This window comes from Bombina bombina, chromosome 5, assembly GCF_027579735.1.
Source record: "Bombina bombina isolate aBomBom1 chromosome 5, aBomBom1.pri, whole genome shotgun sequence".
In the NCBI taxonomy this organism is placed as follows: Eukaryota; Metazoa; Chordata; class Amphibia; order Anura; family Bombinatoridae; genus Bombina; species Bombina bombina.
Window position 1 is genome coordinate 968,538,174 of NC_069503.1, and position 20,518 is coordinate 968,558,691.

General features: G+C 40.4%; 1 protein-coding gene across 1 annotated transcript in view; it reads left to right on the forward strand.

The window, feature by feature from the left end:
• Positions 1-20,518, forward strand: part of CPNE3 (copine 3) — a 258,436-nt gene that overhangs the window by 24,024 nt on the left and 213,894 nt on the right. The window contains exons 2-3 of the mRNA XM_053715177.1: positions 3,279-3,418; positions 4,658-4,837. Of these exons, the coding sequence (XP_053571152.1) occupies positions 3,287-3,418; positions 4,658-4,837 (312 nt within the window). The 5' untranslated portion in view covers positions 3,279-3,286. The remainder of the gene's footprint in view (positions 1-3,278; positions 3,419-4,657; positions 4,838-20,518) is intronic.

Here is a 20,518-nt window from a genome sequence, read left to right on the forward strand (position 1 = left end):
CAGGAATCCCTGAATATCCCTTGACATGTATATATTTTTTTTAGAAGACATCCCAAAGTATTGATCTAGGCCCATTTTGGTATATATTCATGCCACCATTTCACCACCAAATGCGATCAAATAAAAAAAATTGTTCACTTTTTCACAAATTTTTTCACAAACTTTAGATTTCTCACTGAAATTATTTATTAACTTGTGCAATTATGGCACAAATGGTTGTAAATGCTTCTCTGGGATCCCCTTTGTTTAGAAATAGCAGACTTATATGGCTTTGGCGTGGCTTTTTGGTAATTAGAAGGCCGCTAAATGCTGCTGCGCACCACATTTGTATTATGCCCAGCAGTGAAGGGGTTAATTTGGGAGCTTGTAGGGTTAATTTTAGCTTTAGTGTAGTGTAGTAGACAACACAAAGTATTGATCTAGGCTCATTTTGTTATATTTTATGCCACCATTTCACCGCCAAAAGAGCTGATTATCTTGGGGCAATGCCCTGCAAAAAGCCCTTTTAAGGGCTACTAGTAGTTTATTAGATTAGGGAGTGTTTTTATTTTGGATGGCTTTTTTATTTTCATAGGGATTAGGTATAATTTTTTTTTGTAAAATTTGGTAATTTTCTTTATTATTTTCTGTAATCTAAGATTTTTTTATTTTCTGTAATTGTATCTTAAAGGGACAGTCTACTCCAGAATTTTGATTTGACTGTCCCTTTAATTTATACTTAGTTTATTTGTATTTTTAAAGTAGTGTTTTTTTTAAATTTAATAGTAACTTAAGTATTTTGTAAATTGGGTAATTTGGGTTCATTTAGGGGGTGTTAGGTTAGGGGGGTTAGGTTTATTGTGTTGTGGGCTTTGGCTGTTTAGGGGTTAATAGTTTTAATAGGTTTATTGCGTTGTGGGTTAATAGTTTTAATGGGTTTATTGCGTTGTGGGTTAATGGCGGATTAAGGGTTAATAGTTTTAATAGCTAGTTTGCGATGTTGGGGTTGGAGGATTTAGGGGTTAATAATTTAGTTATTACTTGCGGTGTGGGTTTGATGGCGGATATAGGGGTTAATAGTTTACTTAGGCTTATTGCGTTGTGGGGGGTTGTCGGTCTAGGGGTTAATAAATGTATTATTAGTAATGAGAGGGGGGATTGCGGATATAGGGGTTTTTACGTGATGGGCTTATTTTTGGGAGGCGTGTTAGACTTTTACGGGAGATTTGTTATTTTCTTTACTTTTCTTAGGCGCCGGCAGTTTCTAAAGTCACTGGCGACTCCAGAAATTTGTATTTACGCTCATTTCTCATCGCTAGTTTATCCGACTTACGGCACTTTATGAACTGCCGGCTCCGTTTATCGCCCGATGTGCGAGGTGAAATTATGGGCGGCGCGGCGCTGAAGCCTGCGCCGTATATGTAATCGCACCCCTGGTGATGAACCAAAAATGGGCCGGCTTCTTAGCTTACATTCCAGCTTTTTAAAATAAAGATAGCAAGAGAATGAAGAAACATTAATAATAGGAGGAGTAAATTACAAAGTTGCTTAAAACTGCCTGCACTATCTGAATCATAAAAGTTTAATTTTGATTATACTATCCCTTTTAAAAGGAGTGATAGCAAAAATGCTAAAAATTCTCTGGTACTTTTTGTAAGTTTTTCTCTGAAATTCCTGGTTGTGAAGAGGTTAAATAAAACAAACACAGAAACAAACAAAAGGGATATTGTTAGCATTTGTTATAAAGTATATGAATCATTAATGAACTCTGCAGTTATCTTTTGTTAATCTCAGAAAAGCAGGTGCAATCTACTGGATTTGTGTTGATAAATCATTATTGATGTTCAGTTCCATCCCATGAAATCAATATATTATAACCACTGGTATGTTGTTTTGCCTAAACTGCAGCTCCCAAACAATAAAGCTGAGTATTTTAGCACTGTCAGGCTTCCTTTAAAGGACATAAAACTGTCTTAAAGGGATAGGCTAGTCAAAATGAAATTTTCATTATTCAGATAATGATTGGTTAAAATGCAAGTCCGTCAAAAAAATTTAAATAAGGGGGCAGTCTACAGAGGTTTAGATATAAGGTAATCACAGAGGTAAAAAGTGTTTTAATATAACTGTTGTTTAAAAAGATAGATAATCCCTTTATTACCCATTCCCTAGATTTGCATAACCAATACAAATTATGGAGTAGACTGTCCCTTTAAGTGCAGTTTTAATTCTTAGAATTTGAGAACCGCACTATTAGTTTAAATTATAGTACAAAATAAATAATAAAAGCATATTGTAATTATTTTTTATATTGTACAGTAAAACATGTTCTATTATCAAAGTGTTTTGATGTCTCTAACTTGCTACTTTACTTAATAAATTGCTCTCATTGTTTGAAATTCACTAAGATTTTGGAGAACTTATTCACTCTTGTTCAAAAGAAATTGATTTCTAACAGGCATGCTTAAAGGGACAGCAAAGTCAAAATTAAACTTTCATGATTTGGATAGAGCATGCAATTTGAAACAGCTTTCCAATTCATTTCTGTTATCAAATTTGCTTTGTTCACGTGCACACTACGTCCATAGCTCTTATGAGCCTACCTAGTTTTACTCTTCATCAAAAAATAGCATGAGAGCGAAGCAAATTTGATAACAAAAGTAAATTGGAAAGTTGTTAAACTTTCATGCTTTAGATAGAGCATGCAATTTTAAAGTTTGACTTTACTGACCCTTTAAAGGAACAGTAAAGTAAAAGTTAGACTTTCATGATTCCGAGCATGCAATTTTTAACAACTTTCCAAATTACTTCTATTATCTAATTTGCTTAGTTCTCTTGGTATTCTTTGTTGAAAAGCATACCTAGGTAGGCTTAAGAGCAGTAATGCACTACTGGGAGCTAGCTGCTGATTGGAGGATGCAGATATATTGTATGACTGTTGTCATTGGCTCACATAATGTGTTCAACTAGCTCCCAGCATTGCATTGGTTCTGCTTCAACAAAAGATGCCAAAAGAATTAAAGCAAATTTGATAATAGCCTTCTGCTCTGGAATATACAACTGGTGTTGGGAGGGATAGGCGTATGATTCTAGGGTTGCCCTCCCCAATTTACACGTAACTTCAGCGCACTCCATTTTGTATAATTGTGCACCCACTAGAGCTAACTAGAACACATTGCCAAACAGTTGTTTTGTGGTAAGTTTATGGTGTCCTTGCCAACTTCTGTGACCCTTCTATACACAAAGCTGTGGCATGTTTGATCATTCATCTTGACTACAGATTTTTATGTTATTTATTTTAGATTAGCAGATGGCAGCGCAATGCGTGACCAAGGTGGAGCTGAGCGTCTCCTGTGACAATCTCCTTGATAAAGATGTTGGCTCCAAATCGGATCCTTTGTGTATGCTCTTAATGAATTCTAGTGGTCAGCAGTGGTTTGAGGTAAGGTAACTGACGACTGTGACATATGTTTATATTTATCACAAAGCTTTCTGTGTTAGAGGAACACTATCATATTGTAAACTGTTGCTTATGTTTTTATGTAATTATATGGTTTTAATGTCACAAAAGTTAAAGGGACAGTCAACACCAGAATTTGTGTTGTTTAAAAAGATAAATAATCCCTTAATTATCCATTCCCCAGTTTTGCATAAACAACAGTTATAATAATATACCTTTTACCTCTGTGATTATCTTGTATCTAAGCCTCTGCAAATTGCCCCTTATTTCAGTTATTTTGACAGACTTGCATTTTAGGCAATCAGTTCTCACTCCTCTGTAAATTTACGTGCATGAGCTCAATGTTATCTATATAAAACACATGAACTAATGCCCTCTAGTGGTAAAAAAACGGTCAAAATGAATTTAGATTAGATGCGGCCTTCAAGGTCTAAGAAATTAGCATATGAAACTCCTAGGTTTATGATGATTATTATTATACTTTATTTATAAAGTGCCAACATATTCTGCAGCGCTGTCCATGGGTACAATTCATTTAAATAAAACAATGATATAAAACTTGTAAGAGACAAGACAAAACTTTTAACTAAGAATACCAGCAAAATTAGTGATAAAAGTAAAATGGAAAGTTATTTAAAATTACATGCCCTATTTGAATCACTTGACTGTCCCTTTAATGCAGAAACGTCTGGCAGGAACAGCATATCAGCAGAAATTAGTGATTGCACTAAAATATAATATGAGCCGGCCAGTATTTTCATTTTTTGGTAGACACTTTAGCTTCCTATCTTTGTGTAACTTATGTACCTTTGATCCTCACAATACAAAAAGAAATAGTGAAAGTAAATTTTTGTATTGCATTTAATTAAAGGGACATCAAACCCCAATATTTTTTCTTTCATGATTCAGATAGAGAATACAATTTTAAACAACTTTCCAATTTACTTCTGTTATTTAATTTGCTCCATTCTCTTGGTATCCTTTGAAGAAGCAGGAATGCATTACTGGGAGCTAGCTGAACACATGGGGTGTGCCAGTAATATGAGGCAAATATGTGAAGCCACATATCGGCAGTTCCTGCTCCTACCTAGATATGCTTTTAAACAAAGGATATAAAGAGAACAAAACAAGTGAAATAATAGAAAGTAAATTGGAAAGTTGTTTAAAATCATTATTTGCTAGTGAATTATACACACTCACTTTCCTATATTTGTTTTGCAGATTGATCGGACAGAAAGAATCAAAAACTGCTTGAGTCCCAAGTTCTGCAAAAAGTTTGTTATTGACTATTATTTTGAGGTGGTCCAAAAGCTAAAGTTTTGTATATATGACATTGACAACAAAACGGTTGACCTAAGTGATGATGATTTCCTGGGAGAGTTTGAATGCACGCTGGGGCAAGTAAGTAAAATGCAGATACACGTCAAATTCATTATACAGATACTGGTAGGGAAGTGCGGTGAAGTCTTCAATAAAGTGAGAGAGGTATCAGTAACAGTGCAGCTGAAAGAATTATGTCTAAGTCAGCAGCGGAATAGTGATTACTTATGCTAAATATCTATATATCATACCTAACATGAAACACTGGGCTTAAAGATGGCATGGTTTAAAGAAGCGTTATACTAGAATATTTTCCTATCCTTAATATGCTCCCATTGATCCATTTTACCAGATGGAGTGTTCAAAATTATTTATAAATAGCCCCTTTACTTTATTTTGTCGGGTGTTGCTACAGCAGCTTTGAATACTATCAGAGTACATTAGCCCTTAAAGTTCAAATTGAGGAGACTTGAGAGAGCAATAATATATATATATATATATATATATATATATATATATACATATATATATATGTATATATATATATACATGTATATATTTTTTTATTTTATTATTCTTTTATTAAGCCAGTTCACAGAACATAAGGGAGAAAATTACATACACTTCATGCCTTTAAAACAGGTGACATGTTTATACATGAACAATAGATAAATACATAAACCACAGAAAAATAAGTGTAGACCACATGTCTTTCAAGAATTTGGCCATAATGAAATTCACAGAGATTACCCTGATTTCAGAGTTTCTCAAACCAATACAGGGTAATTCCTGTTTATCATATCCCTATATCTATTGACACTTATAAAAAGAAAAAACTATCATACCTATGAACCATACAAATTTCTTTTGCAAGATACGATGAGTCCACGGATTTAATCCTTAATTATGGGATATCGCCTCCTGGTCAGCAGGAGGAGGCAAAGAGCACCACAGCAGAGCTGTATATATAGCTCCTCCCTTCCCTCCCACTCCAGTCATTCTCTTTGCCTGTGTTAGTCATAGGAAAAGGTAAAGTGAGGTGTTAGTTTAGATTCTTCAATCAAGAGTTTATTATTTTTTAAAGTGGTGCCGCTGTGTGCTACTTTGTGCTAGGGTGTAGCCTAGACCAGATCAGTCTCTTCAGTAAAAAGAGAAGCAATGGGAACTTGTGGGAAATAGTTCTCACTGTGCCTCCCATACTGTGATGCTGCCCTTCTGTGATGGCCTAAGCTGCATTTAACTCAGGCTTCATCTTTTACAGGACTACAGGAGGGACCCAATGGACCTCTGAACCCTGTTGTGGCTGTCCTACTGTCGGGCGCATAGAAGGTAAGTGCAGACTTTATTTCTCTACGGGTCAGTGGATTTGTTCTGCACTTTTAGGGGAATCAGGGGCTCTGTCTGTGAAGAGCTTTTTTCCCTGGCGACATTTAGTTGATGGGACATGCTGGTATGGGGGGACTCCTCACAAGGCCGTCAGTGACCGCAATTTCTCCTGTTAAGTGTAGTCAGTCCACGGGTCATCCATTACTTATGGGATTATATCTCCTCCCTAACAGGAAGTGCAAGAGGATCACCCAAGCAGAGCTGCTATATAGCTCCTCCCCTCTACGTCATACCCAGTCATTCTCTTGCACCTAACTAATAGATAGGACGTGTGAGAGGACTGTGGTTGTTAAACTTAGTTTTTATTTCTTCAATCAAAAGTTTGTTATTTTAAACAGCACCGGAGTGTGTTGTTTTTTCTCAGGCAGCATTACAAGAAGAATCTACCTGAGTTTGTGTATGATCTTAGCGGTCATAACTAAGATCCATTTGCTGTTCTCGGCCATTCTGAGGAGCGAGGTAACTTCAGAACAGGGGACAGCGGGCAGGGTTCACCTGCAAGGAGGTATGTTGCAGTATATTATTTTCTAAGGAATGGAATTGACTGAGAAAATACTGCTGATACCGATGTAATGTAAGTGCAGCCTTAAATGCAGTAGTAGTGACTGGTATCAGGCTGATATGTATGTATGTTTACACTGAGGTATTTCTAGGGAATGGCACTTCACTAAGAAAATACTGTATACATATAACTTATAGCCTCTACTGCAGTGAAAGCGACTAGCAGCAGGCTTTTTAATAACATTTCATAATTTTATATTTAAAACGTTTACTGGCATGTTAATCGTTTTTCTCTGAGGTACTTGGTGATAAAACTTTATGGGCATTATTTTTCCACATGGCTGTCGTTTGTTTATGAATAAAATCAGTTTACTGAGCTTCCCCACTGTTGTATTATGAGTGGGAGGGGCCTATTTTAGCGCTTTATTGCGCTGTAATTATTCAGTCACAGTCTTCCTATTTCTTCCTCCATGATCCAGGATGTCTCTACAGAGCCCAGGGGTCTCCAAAACTAGTTTTGAGGGAGGTAATCACTCACAGCAGACCTGTGAGACTGTGTTTTGACTGTGATAAAAACGCTTATATTAAATTGTTATCCGTTTTTGGGTACTAAGGGGTTAATCATCCATTTGCTGGTGGGTGCAATCCTTTGCTAACTTACTGCATTTACTGTGAAAATTTGTTTGCTATAACTAATTTGATTCACTGTTATTTCAACTGTGACAGTTTTGTGTGCTTCTTAAAGGCACAGTAACGTTTTTTATATTGCTTGTAAATTTATTTGAAAAGTATTTTCCAAGCTTGCTAGTCTAATTGCTAGTTTGTTTAAACATGTCTGACACAGAGGAATCTCTTTGTGCAATATGTTTAAAGGCCAATGTGGAGCCCAATAGAAATTTGTGTACTAATTGCATTGATGCTACTTTAAATAAAAGCCAATCTGTACATGTAAAGAAAATTTCACCAGACAACGAGGGGGAAGTTATGCCGACTAACTCTCCTCACGTGTCAGTACCTGCATCTCCCGCTCAGGAGGTGCGTGATATTGTGGCGCCAAGTACATCAGGGCGGCCCTTACAAATCACTTTGCAGGACATGGCTAATGTTATGACTGAAGTATTATCTAAATTGCCAGAATTTAGGGGTAAACGCGACCACTCTGGGGTGAGAACAGAGTGTGCTGATAATAATAGAGCCATGTCTGATACTGCGTCACAATTTGCAGAACATGAGGACGGAGAGCTTCATTCTGTGGGTGACGGATCTGATCCAAATAAACTGGATTCAGACATTTCAAATTTTAAATTTAAGCTTGAGAACCTCCGTGTGTTACTAGGGGAGGTATTAGCGGCTCTGAATGATTGTAACATGGTTGCAATTCCAGAGAAAATATGTAGGCTGGATAAATATTTTGCGGTACCGACGTGTACTGACGTTTTTCCTATACCTAAAAGGCTTACAGAAATTGTTAACAAGGAGTGGGATAGACCCGGTGTGCCTTTTTCACCCCCTCCTATATTTAGGAAAATTTTTCCAATAGACGCTACCACACGGGATTTATGGCAGACGGTCCCTAAGGTGGAGGGAGCAGTTTCTACTCTGGCTAAGCGCACCACTATCCCGGTGGAGGATAGCTGTGCTTTTTCAGATCCAATGGATAAAAAGTTAGAGGGTTACCTTAAGAAAATGTTTGTTCAACAAGGTTTTATATTGCAACCCCTTGCATGCATTTCGCCTGTCACGGCTGCGGCGGCATTCTGGTTTGAGTCTCTGGAAGAGACCATTAGCTCAGCTCCGTTGGATGAGATTATAGACAAGCTTAGAGTCCTTAAGCTAGCTAATTCATTTATTTCTGATGCCGTAGTACACTTAACTAAACTTACGGCTAAGAACTCCGGATTCGCCATTCAAGCGCGCAGAGCGCTGTGGCTTAAATCCTGGTCAGCCGATGTGACTTCTAAATCTAAATTGCTTAACATACCTTTCAAAGGGAAGACATTATTCGGGCCCGGTTTGAAAGAAATTATCGCTGACATTACTGGAGGTAAGGGCCATGCCCTGCCTCAAGACAGAGCCAAACCAAGGGCTAGACAGTCTAATTTTCGTGCCTTTCGTAACTTCAAGGCAGGAGCAGCATCAACTTCCTCCGCTCCAAAACAGGAAGGAACTGTTGCTCGCTACAGACAGGGCTGGAAACCTAACCAGTCCTGGAACAAGGGCAAGCAGGCCAGAAAACCTGCTGCTGCCCCTAAGACAGCATGAAGTGAGGGCCCCCGATCCAGAAACTGATCTAGTGGGGGGCAGACTTTCTCTCTTCGCCCAGGCTTGGGCAAGAGATGTCCAGGATCCCTGGGCGTTAGAAATCATATCTCAGGGATATCTTCTGGACTTCAAAGCTTCTCCTCCAAAAGGGAGATTTCATCTTTCAAGGTTGTCAGCAAACCAGATAAAGAAAGAGGCGTTTCTACGCTGTGTACAAGACCTTTTACTAATGGGAGTGATCCACCCGGTTCCGCGGTCGGAACACGGACAAGGGTTTTACTCAAATCTGTTTGTGGTTCCCAAAAAAGAGGGAACCTTCAGACCAATCTTGGACTTAAAGATCCTAAACAAATTCCTAAGAGTTCCATCGTTCAAAATGGAAACTATTCGGACAATCTTACCTATGATCCAAAAGGGTCAGTACATGACCACAGTGGATTTAAAGGATGCCTACCTTCACATACCGATTCACAAAGATCATTACCGGTACCTAAGGTTTGCCTTCCTAGACAGGCATTACCAGTTTGTAGCTCTTCCCTTCGGGTTAGCTACAGCTCCAAGAATCTTTACAAAGGTTCTGGGTTCTCTTCTGGCGGTACTAAGACCGCGAGGAATATCGGTAGCCCCGTACCTAGACGACATTCTAATACAAGCGTTAAGTTTCCAAGCTGCCAAGTCTCATACAGAGTTAGTTCTGGCATTTCTAAGGTCACATGGGTGGAAGGTGAACGAAGAAAAGAGTTCTCTATTGCCACTCACAAGAGTTCCCTTCTTAGGGACTCTTATAGATTCTGTAGAAATTAAAATTTACCTGACAGAGAGAGGACAGGTTAAGAAAACTCCTAAATGCTTGCCGTGTCCTTCATTCCATTCCACACCCGTCAGTGGCTCAATGCATGGAGGTAATCGGCTTAATGGTAGCGGCAATGGACATAGTACCCTTTGCACGCCTGCATCTCAGACCACTGCAATTGTGCATGCTAAGTCAGTGGAATGGGGATTACTCAGATTTGTCCCCTATGCTGAATCTGGATCAAGAGACCAGAAATTCTCTTCTATGGTGGCTCTCTCGGCCACATCTGTCCAGGGGGGATGCCCTTCAGCAGACCAGATTGGACGATTGTAACAACAGACGCCAGCCTGCTAGGTTGGGGCGCTGTCTGGAATTCCCTGAAGACTCAGGGATCATGGACTCAGGAGGAGAGACTCCTTCCAATAAACATTCTGGAATTAAGAGCAGTTTTCAATGCCCTTCTGGCTTGGCCTCAGTTAGCAACTCTGAGGTTCATCAGGTTTCAGTCGGACAACATCACGACTGTGGCTTACATCAACCATCAGGGAGGGACAAGGAGTTCCCTAGTGATGATGGAAGTCTCAAAGATAATTCACTGGGCAGAGTCTCACTCTTGCCACCTATCAGCGATCCACATCACAGGCGTGGAGAACTGGGAGGCGGATTTCCTAAGTCGCCAGACTTTTCATCCGGGGGAGTGGGAACTTCATCCGGAGGTGTTTGCCCAAATACTTTGGCGTTGGGGCAAACCAGATCTGGATCTCATGGCATCTCGCCAGAACGCCAAGCTTCCTTGTTACGGATCCAGGTCCAGGGACCCGGGAGCAATACTGATAGATGCTCTGACAGCACCTTGGGTCTTCAACATGGCTTATGTGTTTCCACCCTTCCCGATGCTTCCTCGATTGATTGCCAGGATCAAACAGGAGAGAGCATCGGTGATTCTAATAGCGCCTGCGTGGCCACACAGGACCTGGTATGCAGATCTAGTGGACATGTCATCCTGTCCACCTTGGTCTCTGCCTCTGAGACAGGACCTTCTGATTCAGGGTCCTTTCAAACATCAAAATCTAATTTCTCTGAGGCTGACTGCATGGAGATTGAACGCTTGATTTTATCAAAGCGTGGATTTTCGGAGTCAGTAATTGATACCTTAATACAGGCTAAGAAACCTGTTACCAGGAAAATTTACCATAAAATATGGCGTAAATACTTGCATTGGTGCGAATCCAAGAGTTACTTATGGAGTAAGGTTAGGATTCCTAGGATATTGTCTTTTCTACAAGAAGGTTTAGAAAAGGGTTTATCTGCTAGTTCGTTAAAGGGACAGATCTCAGCTCTGTCCATCCTTTTACACAAACGTCTGTCAGAAGTTCCAGACGTTCAGGCTTTTTGTCAGGCTTTGGCCAGGATTAAGCCTGTGTTTAAGACTGTTGCTCCGCCGTGGAGCTTAAACTTAGTTCTTAACGTTTTACAGGGTGTTCCGTTTGAACCCCTTCATTCCATTGATATCAAGCTGTTATCTTGGAAAGTTCTGTTTTTAGTGGCTATTTCCTCGGCTCGAAGAGTCTGAATTATCGGCCTTACATTGTGATTCTCCTTATCTGATTTTTCATTCAGACAAGGTAGTTCTGCGCACTAAACCTGGGTTCTTACCTAAGGTAGTCACTAACAGGAATATCAATCAAGAGATTGTTGTTCCATCATTGTGCCCTAACCCTTCTTCAAAGAAGGAACGACTTCTGCACAATCTGGACGTCGTCTGTGCCCTAAAATTTTATTTACAGGCAACTAAAGATTTTCGCCAAACTTCTTCCCTGTTTGTCCTTTATTCTGGACAGAGGAGAGGTCAAAAAGCTTCAGCTACCTCTCTCTCTTTCTGGCTTCGTAGCATAATACGTTTAGCCTATGAGACTGCTGGACAGCAGCCTCCTGAAAGAATTACAGCTCATTCTACTAGAGCTGTGGCTTCCACTTGGGCCTTTAAAAATGAGGCCTCTGTTGAACAGATTTGCAAGGCTGCAACTTGGTCTTCACTTCACACCTTTTCAAAATTTTACAAATTTGACACTTTTGCTTCTTCGGAGGCTGTTTTTGGGAGAAAGGTTCTACAGGCAGTGGTTCCTTCCGTGTAAAGATCCTGCCTGTCCCTCCCGTCATCCGTGTACTTTTAGCTTTGGTATTGGTATCCCATAAGTAATGGATGACCCGTGGACTGACTACACTTAACAGGAGAAAACATAATTTATGCTTACCTGATAAATTCCTTTCTCCTGTAGTGTAGTCAGTCCACGGCCCGCCCTGTTTTACGGCAGGTCTAAATTTTAAATTAAACTCCAGTCACCACTGCACCCTATAATTTCTCCTTTCTCGTTTGGTTTCGGTCGAATGACTGGGTATGACGTAGAGGGGAGGAGCTATATAGCAGCTCTGCTTGGGTGATCCTCTTGCACTTCCTGTTAGGGAGGAGATATAATCCCATAAGTAATGGATGACCCGTGGACTGACTACACTACAGGAGAAAGGAATTTATCAGGTAAGCATAAATTATGTTTTTATTACAAGGGGTTAATACGGCTGTTGCATAAATTGTAATGTGACCCAATGGAATTACAAAACTGCAGTGTGTTTCTTTCTCACAATGGTGAGAACTTATGGCTGGCATACTCGGCTTATAGTTTAAATAGCTTGATTTATTTCTCCCGGTGTCAATGAGTGTTGTTTTCCCGCCGTTGGCTGGGCTCTTTCCCCCTTACAAGGCACATTCAATACGGAATGCCGGGGGATGAAGTGCAGGTACGCCCACGAAGGGCGGAGCTCTAAAGTTGCGCTCTCCCTCCATTCCGGCACGCAATTAAAGACTATATGTGCGTAGTGTATTTGTACCGGAGGGAGAGTTTGTGCTGCAATTGTCCAAGAAAGGGTTGTACTTCCACACAATTAAAAACTTTTTGTTCAGACAGGAGGGTCAATTAAAGTTCTTTTGAATCTGTATGTTGTACTTTTCCTCCAGACGATTGAGGAGGGTAAAGTGTGTACTGCTGCGCTTTCTTAATAAAAGCTCCGGTCTTCCAAACAAAATTTGGATGCTTAGTCACCTCAGTATAATAGCTGAGGTCCAGTTGACCAGGAAAGTAGTTGCTCTGCTATGTCAATCAGTGCATACATATTGATAAGGGGACAGTTAGCAACTTAGGAGACAGCACGCAAATAAAAAATTATGTTGCTTTTACCATTTAAAGGGACAGTAGACATAGTTTTTGTTTTATGAAGCTAATCTATGTTATGTTTATCATAATATTTTCAGCTCTCTTGATTTAGCTCATCCTTTGTGTCTTAGGATGCTATATAGGGTACTTTAATATTTAAAGAAACAGTACCATTTTTTATGTGTCAATTTATTCCCCTTTTAAGGCTTTTGCTCTTCGGGGTCTATTGACTCCGGTTAATCCATGCCACTTTTTATTGTGAGTCTAGGATTTTTATGGCCACATGCAGTGCTCTGTGGTTCCTTTCAGATTTTATATTGAATTGTGGCACATGACATCGCTTATTTCATGTTTTTAGTGATGTGTATTAACAGCAATGTTAACAATGTTTTCTAAGGCCCTCTCCTCTTAAAGATATTACTATTGGGGAGTATGTTGCCGATGGTATTTTTACCACATTCCTACAGTGCCCACAACATATTGGGGTCCACGTGGTGTACCTTTGCGGTCTAGTTTGGGGACTTGCAAACTGGAGTGTTTGCATGTTCAATCCCACATGCTACTGCAGTGTCATTTTCTCCTGTTCCTCCTGCATCCTGTGTTTTGTTTTATTACAAGTGGAAGGCTCCGACTTTTTTCTAGTATACTATTTCTCCAACATTGGTGTGTCCGGTCCACGGCGTCATCCTTACTTGTGGGATATTCTCTTCCCCAACAGGAAATGGCAAAGAGCACAGCAAAAGCTGCCCATATAGCCCCCCTCTGTCTCCGCCCCCCGGTCATTCTTTGCCGCTCTGAACAAGTAGCATCTCCACGGAGATGGTGAAGAGTATGTGGTGTTAGTTTATCTGTTTTGTTACACAAACGCCTGGCAGCTGTGCTAGATGTACAAGCTTTTGTACAGGCTTTGGTCAGAATCAAGCCTGTTTACAGACCCATGACTCCTCCTTGGAGTCTAAATTTAGTTCTTTCAGTTCTTCAAGGGGTTCCGTTTGAACCTTTACATTCCATAGATACTAAGTTACTATCTTGGAAAGTTCTGTTTTTGGTTGCTATTTCTTCTGCTAGAAGAGTTTCTGAATTATCTGCTTTGCAGTGTGATCCACCCTATCTGGTTTTCCATTCAGATATGGTCGTTTTGCGTACCAAGCCTGGTTTTCTTCCAAAAGTAGTTTCCAACAAGAATATTAACCAGGAAATAGTTGTTCCTTCTCTGTGTCCGAATCCAGTTTCAAAGAAGGAACGTTTGTTACACAATTTAGATGTGGTCCGTGCTTTAAAGTTCTATTTAGACACAACAAAGGATTTCAGACAAACTTCATCTTTGTTTGTCGTTTACTCTGGTAAGAGGAGAGGACAAAAAGCTACTGCTACCTCTCTTTCTTTCTGGCTGAAAAGCATCATCCGATTGGCTTATGAGACTGCTGGACGGCAGCCTCCTGAACGAATCACAGCTCACTCTACTAGGGCTGTGGCTTCCACATGGGCCTTCAAGAACGAGGCTTCTGTTGATCAGATATGTAAGGCAGCGACTTGGTCTTCTCTGCACACTTTTGCCAAATTGTACAAATTCGATACTTATGCTTCTTCGGAGGCTATTTTTGGGAGAAAGGTTTTGCAAGCCGTGGTGCCTTCCGTTTAGGTAACCTGATTTGCTCCCTCCCTTCATCCGTGTCCTAAAGCTTTGGTATTGGTTCCCACAAGTAAGGATGACGCTGTGGACCGGTCACACCAATGTTGGAGAAAACAGAATTTATGCTTACCTGATAAATTTCTTTCTCCAACGGTGTGTCCGGTCCACGGCCCGCCCTGGTTTTTTTAATCAGGTTTGAAAAATTTCTTTCTCTATACACTATAGTCACCACGGCATCCTATAGTTTCTCCTTTTTTCTCCTAACCGTCGGTCGAATGACTGGGGGGCGGAGCCAGAGGGGGGCAATATGGGCAGCTTTTGCTGTGCTCTTTGCAATTTCCTGTTGGGGAAGAGAATATCCCACAAGTAAGGATGACGCCGTGGACCAGACAAACCGTTGGAGAAAGAAATTTATCAGGTAAGCATAAATTCTGTTTTTTCATAAGATATACCCTTCTCAGCTAAGGAGGCTGGATAGCCATTCCTGGGGTTAGAATGGCTTCAGCTGGGCTACGAGACTTGCTACTCCCTAAGAGGGTAGTTGCTTCTTTCAAAGATTCAGAAAGGGTTGTACTCTAGGGCTTCCAACCACTTTCAGCTGTGTCACCGTCACTAGAGCGACAGCAATTTGACTGCTGTACTTTTTCAGTTAGAAGGTCCTATGGATATATCCAGGATATGATTAAAGTTTATAAGTTTGCTAAATTCGACTTTCTACAGATCACTAAATTTTGCTGCCTTTCGAATTTTAAGGGAACCACCCCTTCCTCTTATTCTAAACTGGAAGATATCCTGGAGACCTAACCAGTCTTGGCACAAGAGTAAACAATCCAAGAGACCCGCTGTTGTTCCCAAGTCAGCATGACGGGTTGGCCCCCGATCCGGGACCGGATCAAGTAGGGGGCAGACTGTATTTCTTCATTCGGACTTGGATGAGAGATGTTCCGGATCCCTGGGAATTAGAGATAGTGTCTCAGGGATACTGGCTGGATTTCGGAAATTCTTCCCCTAGAGGGAGGTTTCTTCTTTCTCGTTTGTCTGTAGTCCAGATACAGAGAGAGGCGTTCTTACGCTGTGTAAGAGTCCTATCCTTCATGGGAGTAATTTGTCCCTTTCCAATTCAGGGACAGGAGGTTTATTCAAATCTGTTCGTAGCTCCCAAAGAAGGAGGGAATTTTCAGTCCTATCTCAGATCTCAGGAGTCTAAACAAGTATCTCAGAGTTCCATCTTTCAAGAGGGAAACTATTCATACCATTCTTCCATTGATCCAGGAGGGTCAATTTATGACTACCGTGAAATCAAGGGATGCATATCTTCATGTTCCTATCCACAGAGATCATCACAAGTTCCTGAGGTTTGTCTTTCTGGACAGACGTTTTCAGTCCGTGGCTCTACCTTTCGGTCTGGCCACAGCGCCCGGAATTTTCCCAAGGGTTCTGGGGCCTCTGCTATCGGTTCTAAGACCGCGGGGCTTTGCAGGGGCGCCTTATTTGGACGATATTCTGATCCAGGCGTCGTCTTATCAGCTGGCAAAGTCTCTTACCGACATTTTTCAATTCTTTCTGAGGACTCATGGGTGGAAGGTGAATCTGGAAAAGGGTTCACTAGTTCCACTGACAAGGGTTCCTTTCTTGGGAACTTGATTCGACTCTCTATCCATGAATATTAAAGATTCTGAACACATGCCGAGCCCTTCAGACCAATCCTCGGCCGTCAGTGGCTCAGTGCATGGAGGTCATTGGGTTGATGGTAGTGGCAATGGACATCATTCAGTTTGCTCGGTTTTGTCTCGGATCTCTGCAACTGACCATGCTAAGTCAGTGGAATGGAGATTATACAACTTTGTCTCCTCAATTAATTCCAGATTAATGCTAGGGTGAGGTACAGTCTGGATCTCCCTGAGGGTCCAGGGTGTATGGACTCGAACAAAGTCTCTCCTTCCCATCAATATCCTGGAGTTGAGAGTAATATTCAATGCACTTCAGGCTTGGCCTCGTTTGGTTTCAGCTAAATACATCATCTTCCAGTCGAACACCATTATGACTGTATCTTGCATCAATCATCAGGGAGGAACGAGGAGTTCCTTGGTGATGACTAAAGTAGCCAAGATAATTCAGTGGGCGGAATCTCACTTTTGTTATCTTTCGGCGATCCGTATCCCAGCTGTGGTAAACTGGGAAGCGGACCTTCTGAACTGACAGACTTTTCATCCGGGAGAATGGGAACTCCATACGGAGGTCTTTGCCAACCTGATTTTCAGATGGGGCAGGCCGGAGTTGAATCTTGTGGCGTCTCGTCAGACTGCCAAGATTCCGAGATCCAGGTCCAGGGATCCCCGGGTCGTGCTGATAGATGCCTTGGCAGTACCTTGGTCTTTCAGCCTAGCTTCTGTGTTCTCTCCATTTGATCTTCTTCCCAGAGTGATTGCTCAAGTCAAACAGGAGAGGGCTTCGGTGATCCTCATCGCTCCTGTGTGGCCTTGCAGGATTTAGTATGTCGACCTGGTGGACATGTCATCTCAGACACCATGGGAGCTTCCATTGAGGAACGACCTTCTCATTCAGGGACCCTTCCTTCATCCGAATCTAGTTTCTCTACAGCTACCTGCTTGGAGATTTCACGCTTGATTTTATCTAAGCGAGGGTTTTCTAATTCGGTCATGGATACCTTGATTCAGACACGTAAGCCTGTTACTTGAAAAATTTACCATAAGCTATGGCGTAAATATCTTTATTGGGGCGAATCCAAGGGCTACTCATGGAGTAGGGTTAGGATTCCCAGGATTTTGTCTTTTCTCCAAGACGGATTGGAGAAAGGGTTGTCGGCAAGTTCCTTAAAGGGACAGATTTCTGCTTTATCTATTTTGTTGCTCAAGCATCTGGCAGATGTTCCAGATGTTCAATCTTTTGTCAGGCTCCGACTAGAATCAGGCCTGTGTTTAGACCAAATGCTCCTCTTTAGTGTTTAAATTTATTTCTTACAGTTCTTCAAGGGGTTCCGTTTGAACCTATGCATTCCATAGATATTAAGTTACTATCTTGGAAAGTTTTATTTTTGTTTGCTATTTCTTCTGCTCGCAGAGTATCTGAGCTTTCAGCATTACTATGTGATTCTCCTTACCTTATTTTTCATTCGGATAAGGTGGTGTTACGTACCAAACTTGGTTTTCTTCCTAAGGTTGTTTCAACTAAAAATATTCAGGAAATTGTTGTTCCTTCCTTGTGTCCTAATCCTTCTTCTAAGAAGGAGCGGCTGTTACATAATTTGGACGTGGTCCGTGCCTTGAAGTTTTACTTACAGGATTTTCGTCAATCGTCTTCCCTATTTGTTATGTTTTCTGGGAAGTGTGGGGGTCAGAAACCTACGGCTACCTCTCTCTCGTTTTGGCTGAAGAGTATCATCCGTTTTGCATATGAGGCTGCTGGACAGCAGCCTCCTGATCGAATTACGGCTCATTCCACTAGGACTGTGGCTTTCTCATGGGCATTCAAAAATTATGCTTCTGTTGAACAGATTTGCAAAGCTGCAACTTCACACTTTTTCTAAATTTCACAAATTTGATACTTTTGCCTCGTCTGAGGCTGTTTTTGGGAGAAAAGTTCTTCAAGCAGAGGTTCCTTCCTTTTAGGTTCCCTGTCTTGTCCCTACCCTTTCATCCGTGTACTATAGCTTTGGTATTGTATCCCATAAGTAAGGATGAAATCCGTGGACTCATCGTATCTTGTAAAAGAAAAGGAAATTTATTCTTACCTGATAAATTTGTTTCTTTTACGATACGATGAGTCCATGGCCCACCCTGTTTTTATGAGACAGGTGTTTCTTTTTGTTAAACTTCAGTCACCTCTGCACCTTGGCTTTTCCTTTCTCTTCCTAACTTCGGTCGAATGACTGGAGTGGGAGGGAAGGGAGGAGCTATATATACAGCTCTGCTGTGGTGCTCTTTGCCTCCTCCTGCTGACCAGGAGGCAATATCCCATAAGTAAGGATGAAATCCGTGGACTCATCATATCTTAAAAGAAACAAATTTATCAGGTAAGAATAAATTTCCTTTTTTCTTTTACCCCCTTAAAAACAAAGTAAACACACAACAAACAGAATTAAAAAAACAAGGTAAACACACACACAAAAAAAAATTATAACCATAAATGAATCCCTCTATAACATTACTTGCTTTAGCACAGTCTTCAAATTACAGTGCTACTAATAAAGCGGGTATCCAGCCATTTTAGCTGCTGATATAAATGGTTTGGTGTTGAATAATGGAGATAACTGTTTTTGAATCACCAATATTTGTGCTTTGATCAGTGGTAGCCATTTGTCCAAGAATTCCTGCGTCTTATTATCATTTAATAAATTTATGTTCTGTATCTCGAACGTAATATATTGTAGCAGGGTACTTATAAAACTAGAAAACCTAGGTTTCCCAATATACTTCAATTTTATCATAATACCCTCTGTTATTGTGATGGAAATCTTTCCATTGTCCGGACAACTAAGTATTAAATTTAGTATTCTCTAACATAAAACGTGGAAACGTAAAAAAATTATTTTATCAATTGACATTTGATGGAAATTATTGAATGATCTGAGACCAATATATCATGAATTTGGAATTCTGAATCTAATAAGATAAGCTGCTCTGAGACAAGAATATAATAAATTCTGGAAAATGAACGAAGGGTCTTGACACACATGTATATTCATAACTATCTGGGTTTTTAATTCTCCAGATATCATTAAGTTTTAGGGCCGTACAGAATTTTTTAAAATACCGGGCAATTTTTTTGTTCTTAACTTTTTTTCTCTTGTAAGGTGTATCCAGTCCACGGATCATCCATTACTTGTGGGATATTCTCATTCCCAACAGGAAGTTGCAAGAGGACACCCACAGCAGAGCTGTCTATTTAGCTCCTCCCCTCACTGCCATATCCAGTCATTCTCTTGCAACTCTCAACAAGCATGGAGGTAGTAAGAGATAAGTGGTGAAATGTAGCTGTTATTTTGCTTCAATCAAGAGTTTATTATTTTTAAATAGTACCGGAGTTGTGCTATTTTGTTCCAGGCAGGAAAAAAGAAGAATCTGCCTGGGATTTCTATGATCTTAGCAGGTTGTAACTAAGATCCATTGCTGTTCTCACACATGTCTGAAGAGAGAGATAACTTCAGCGGGGGAATGGCGTGCAGGTTATCCTGCTATGAGATATGTGCAGTTAATATTTTTCTAGAAGATGTGAAGGCTAGAAAATGCTGCTGATACCAAATTTATGTAAGGTAAGCCTGAATACAGTGATTTAATAGCGACTGGTATCATGCTTACTTTCTGAGGTAATACTCTTTTATATTTACAATATAAAACGTTTGCTGGCATGTTTAAACGTTTTTATATATACTTTGGTGATAAAACTTTATTGGGGCCTAGTTTTTTTTCCACATGGCTGGCTTAAATTTGCCTAGAAACAGTTTCCTGAGGCTTTCCACTGTGTTACTATGAGTGGGAGGGGCCTAGTTTAGTGCTTTTTTGTGCATTAACTATTACAGACTGAGACATCCAGGAGTTCCCTGAATGCTACAGGACATCTCTAAAGGGCTCTTAGGCTTCCAAAATCGTTTGTTGGGGAAGGTAGGCTCCACAGCAAGGCTGTGGCAGTTTTGTGTGACTGTTAAAAAACGTCTATCGTTTTTTTTTATCCGGTTTTTGAACTAAGGGGTTAATCATCCATTTGCAAGTGGGTGCAATGCTCTGTTAGATTATTATACACACTGTAAAAAGTTTGTTTGATTTACTGCCTTTTTTCACTGTTTTTCAAATTCTGACAAAATTTGTTTCTCTTAAATTCACAGTACCGTTTTTTATATTGGCTTGTTAACTTGATTTAAAGTGTTTTCCAAGCTTGCTAGTCTCATTGCTAGTCTGTATAAACATGTCTGACATAGAGGAAACTCCTTGTTCATTATGTTTAAAAGCCATGGTGGAACC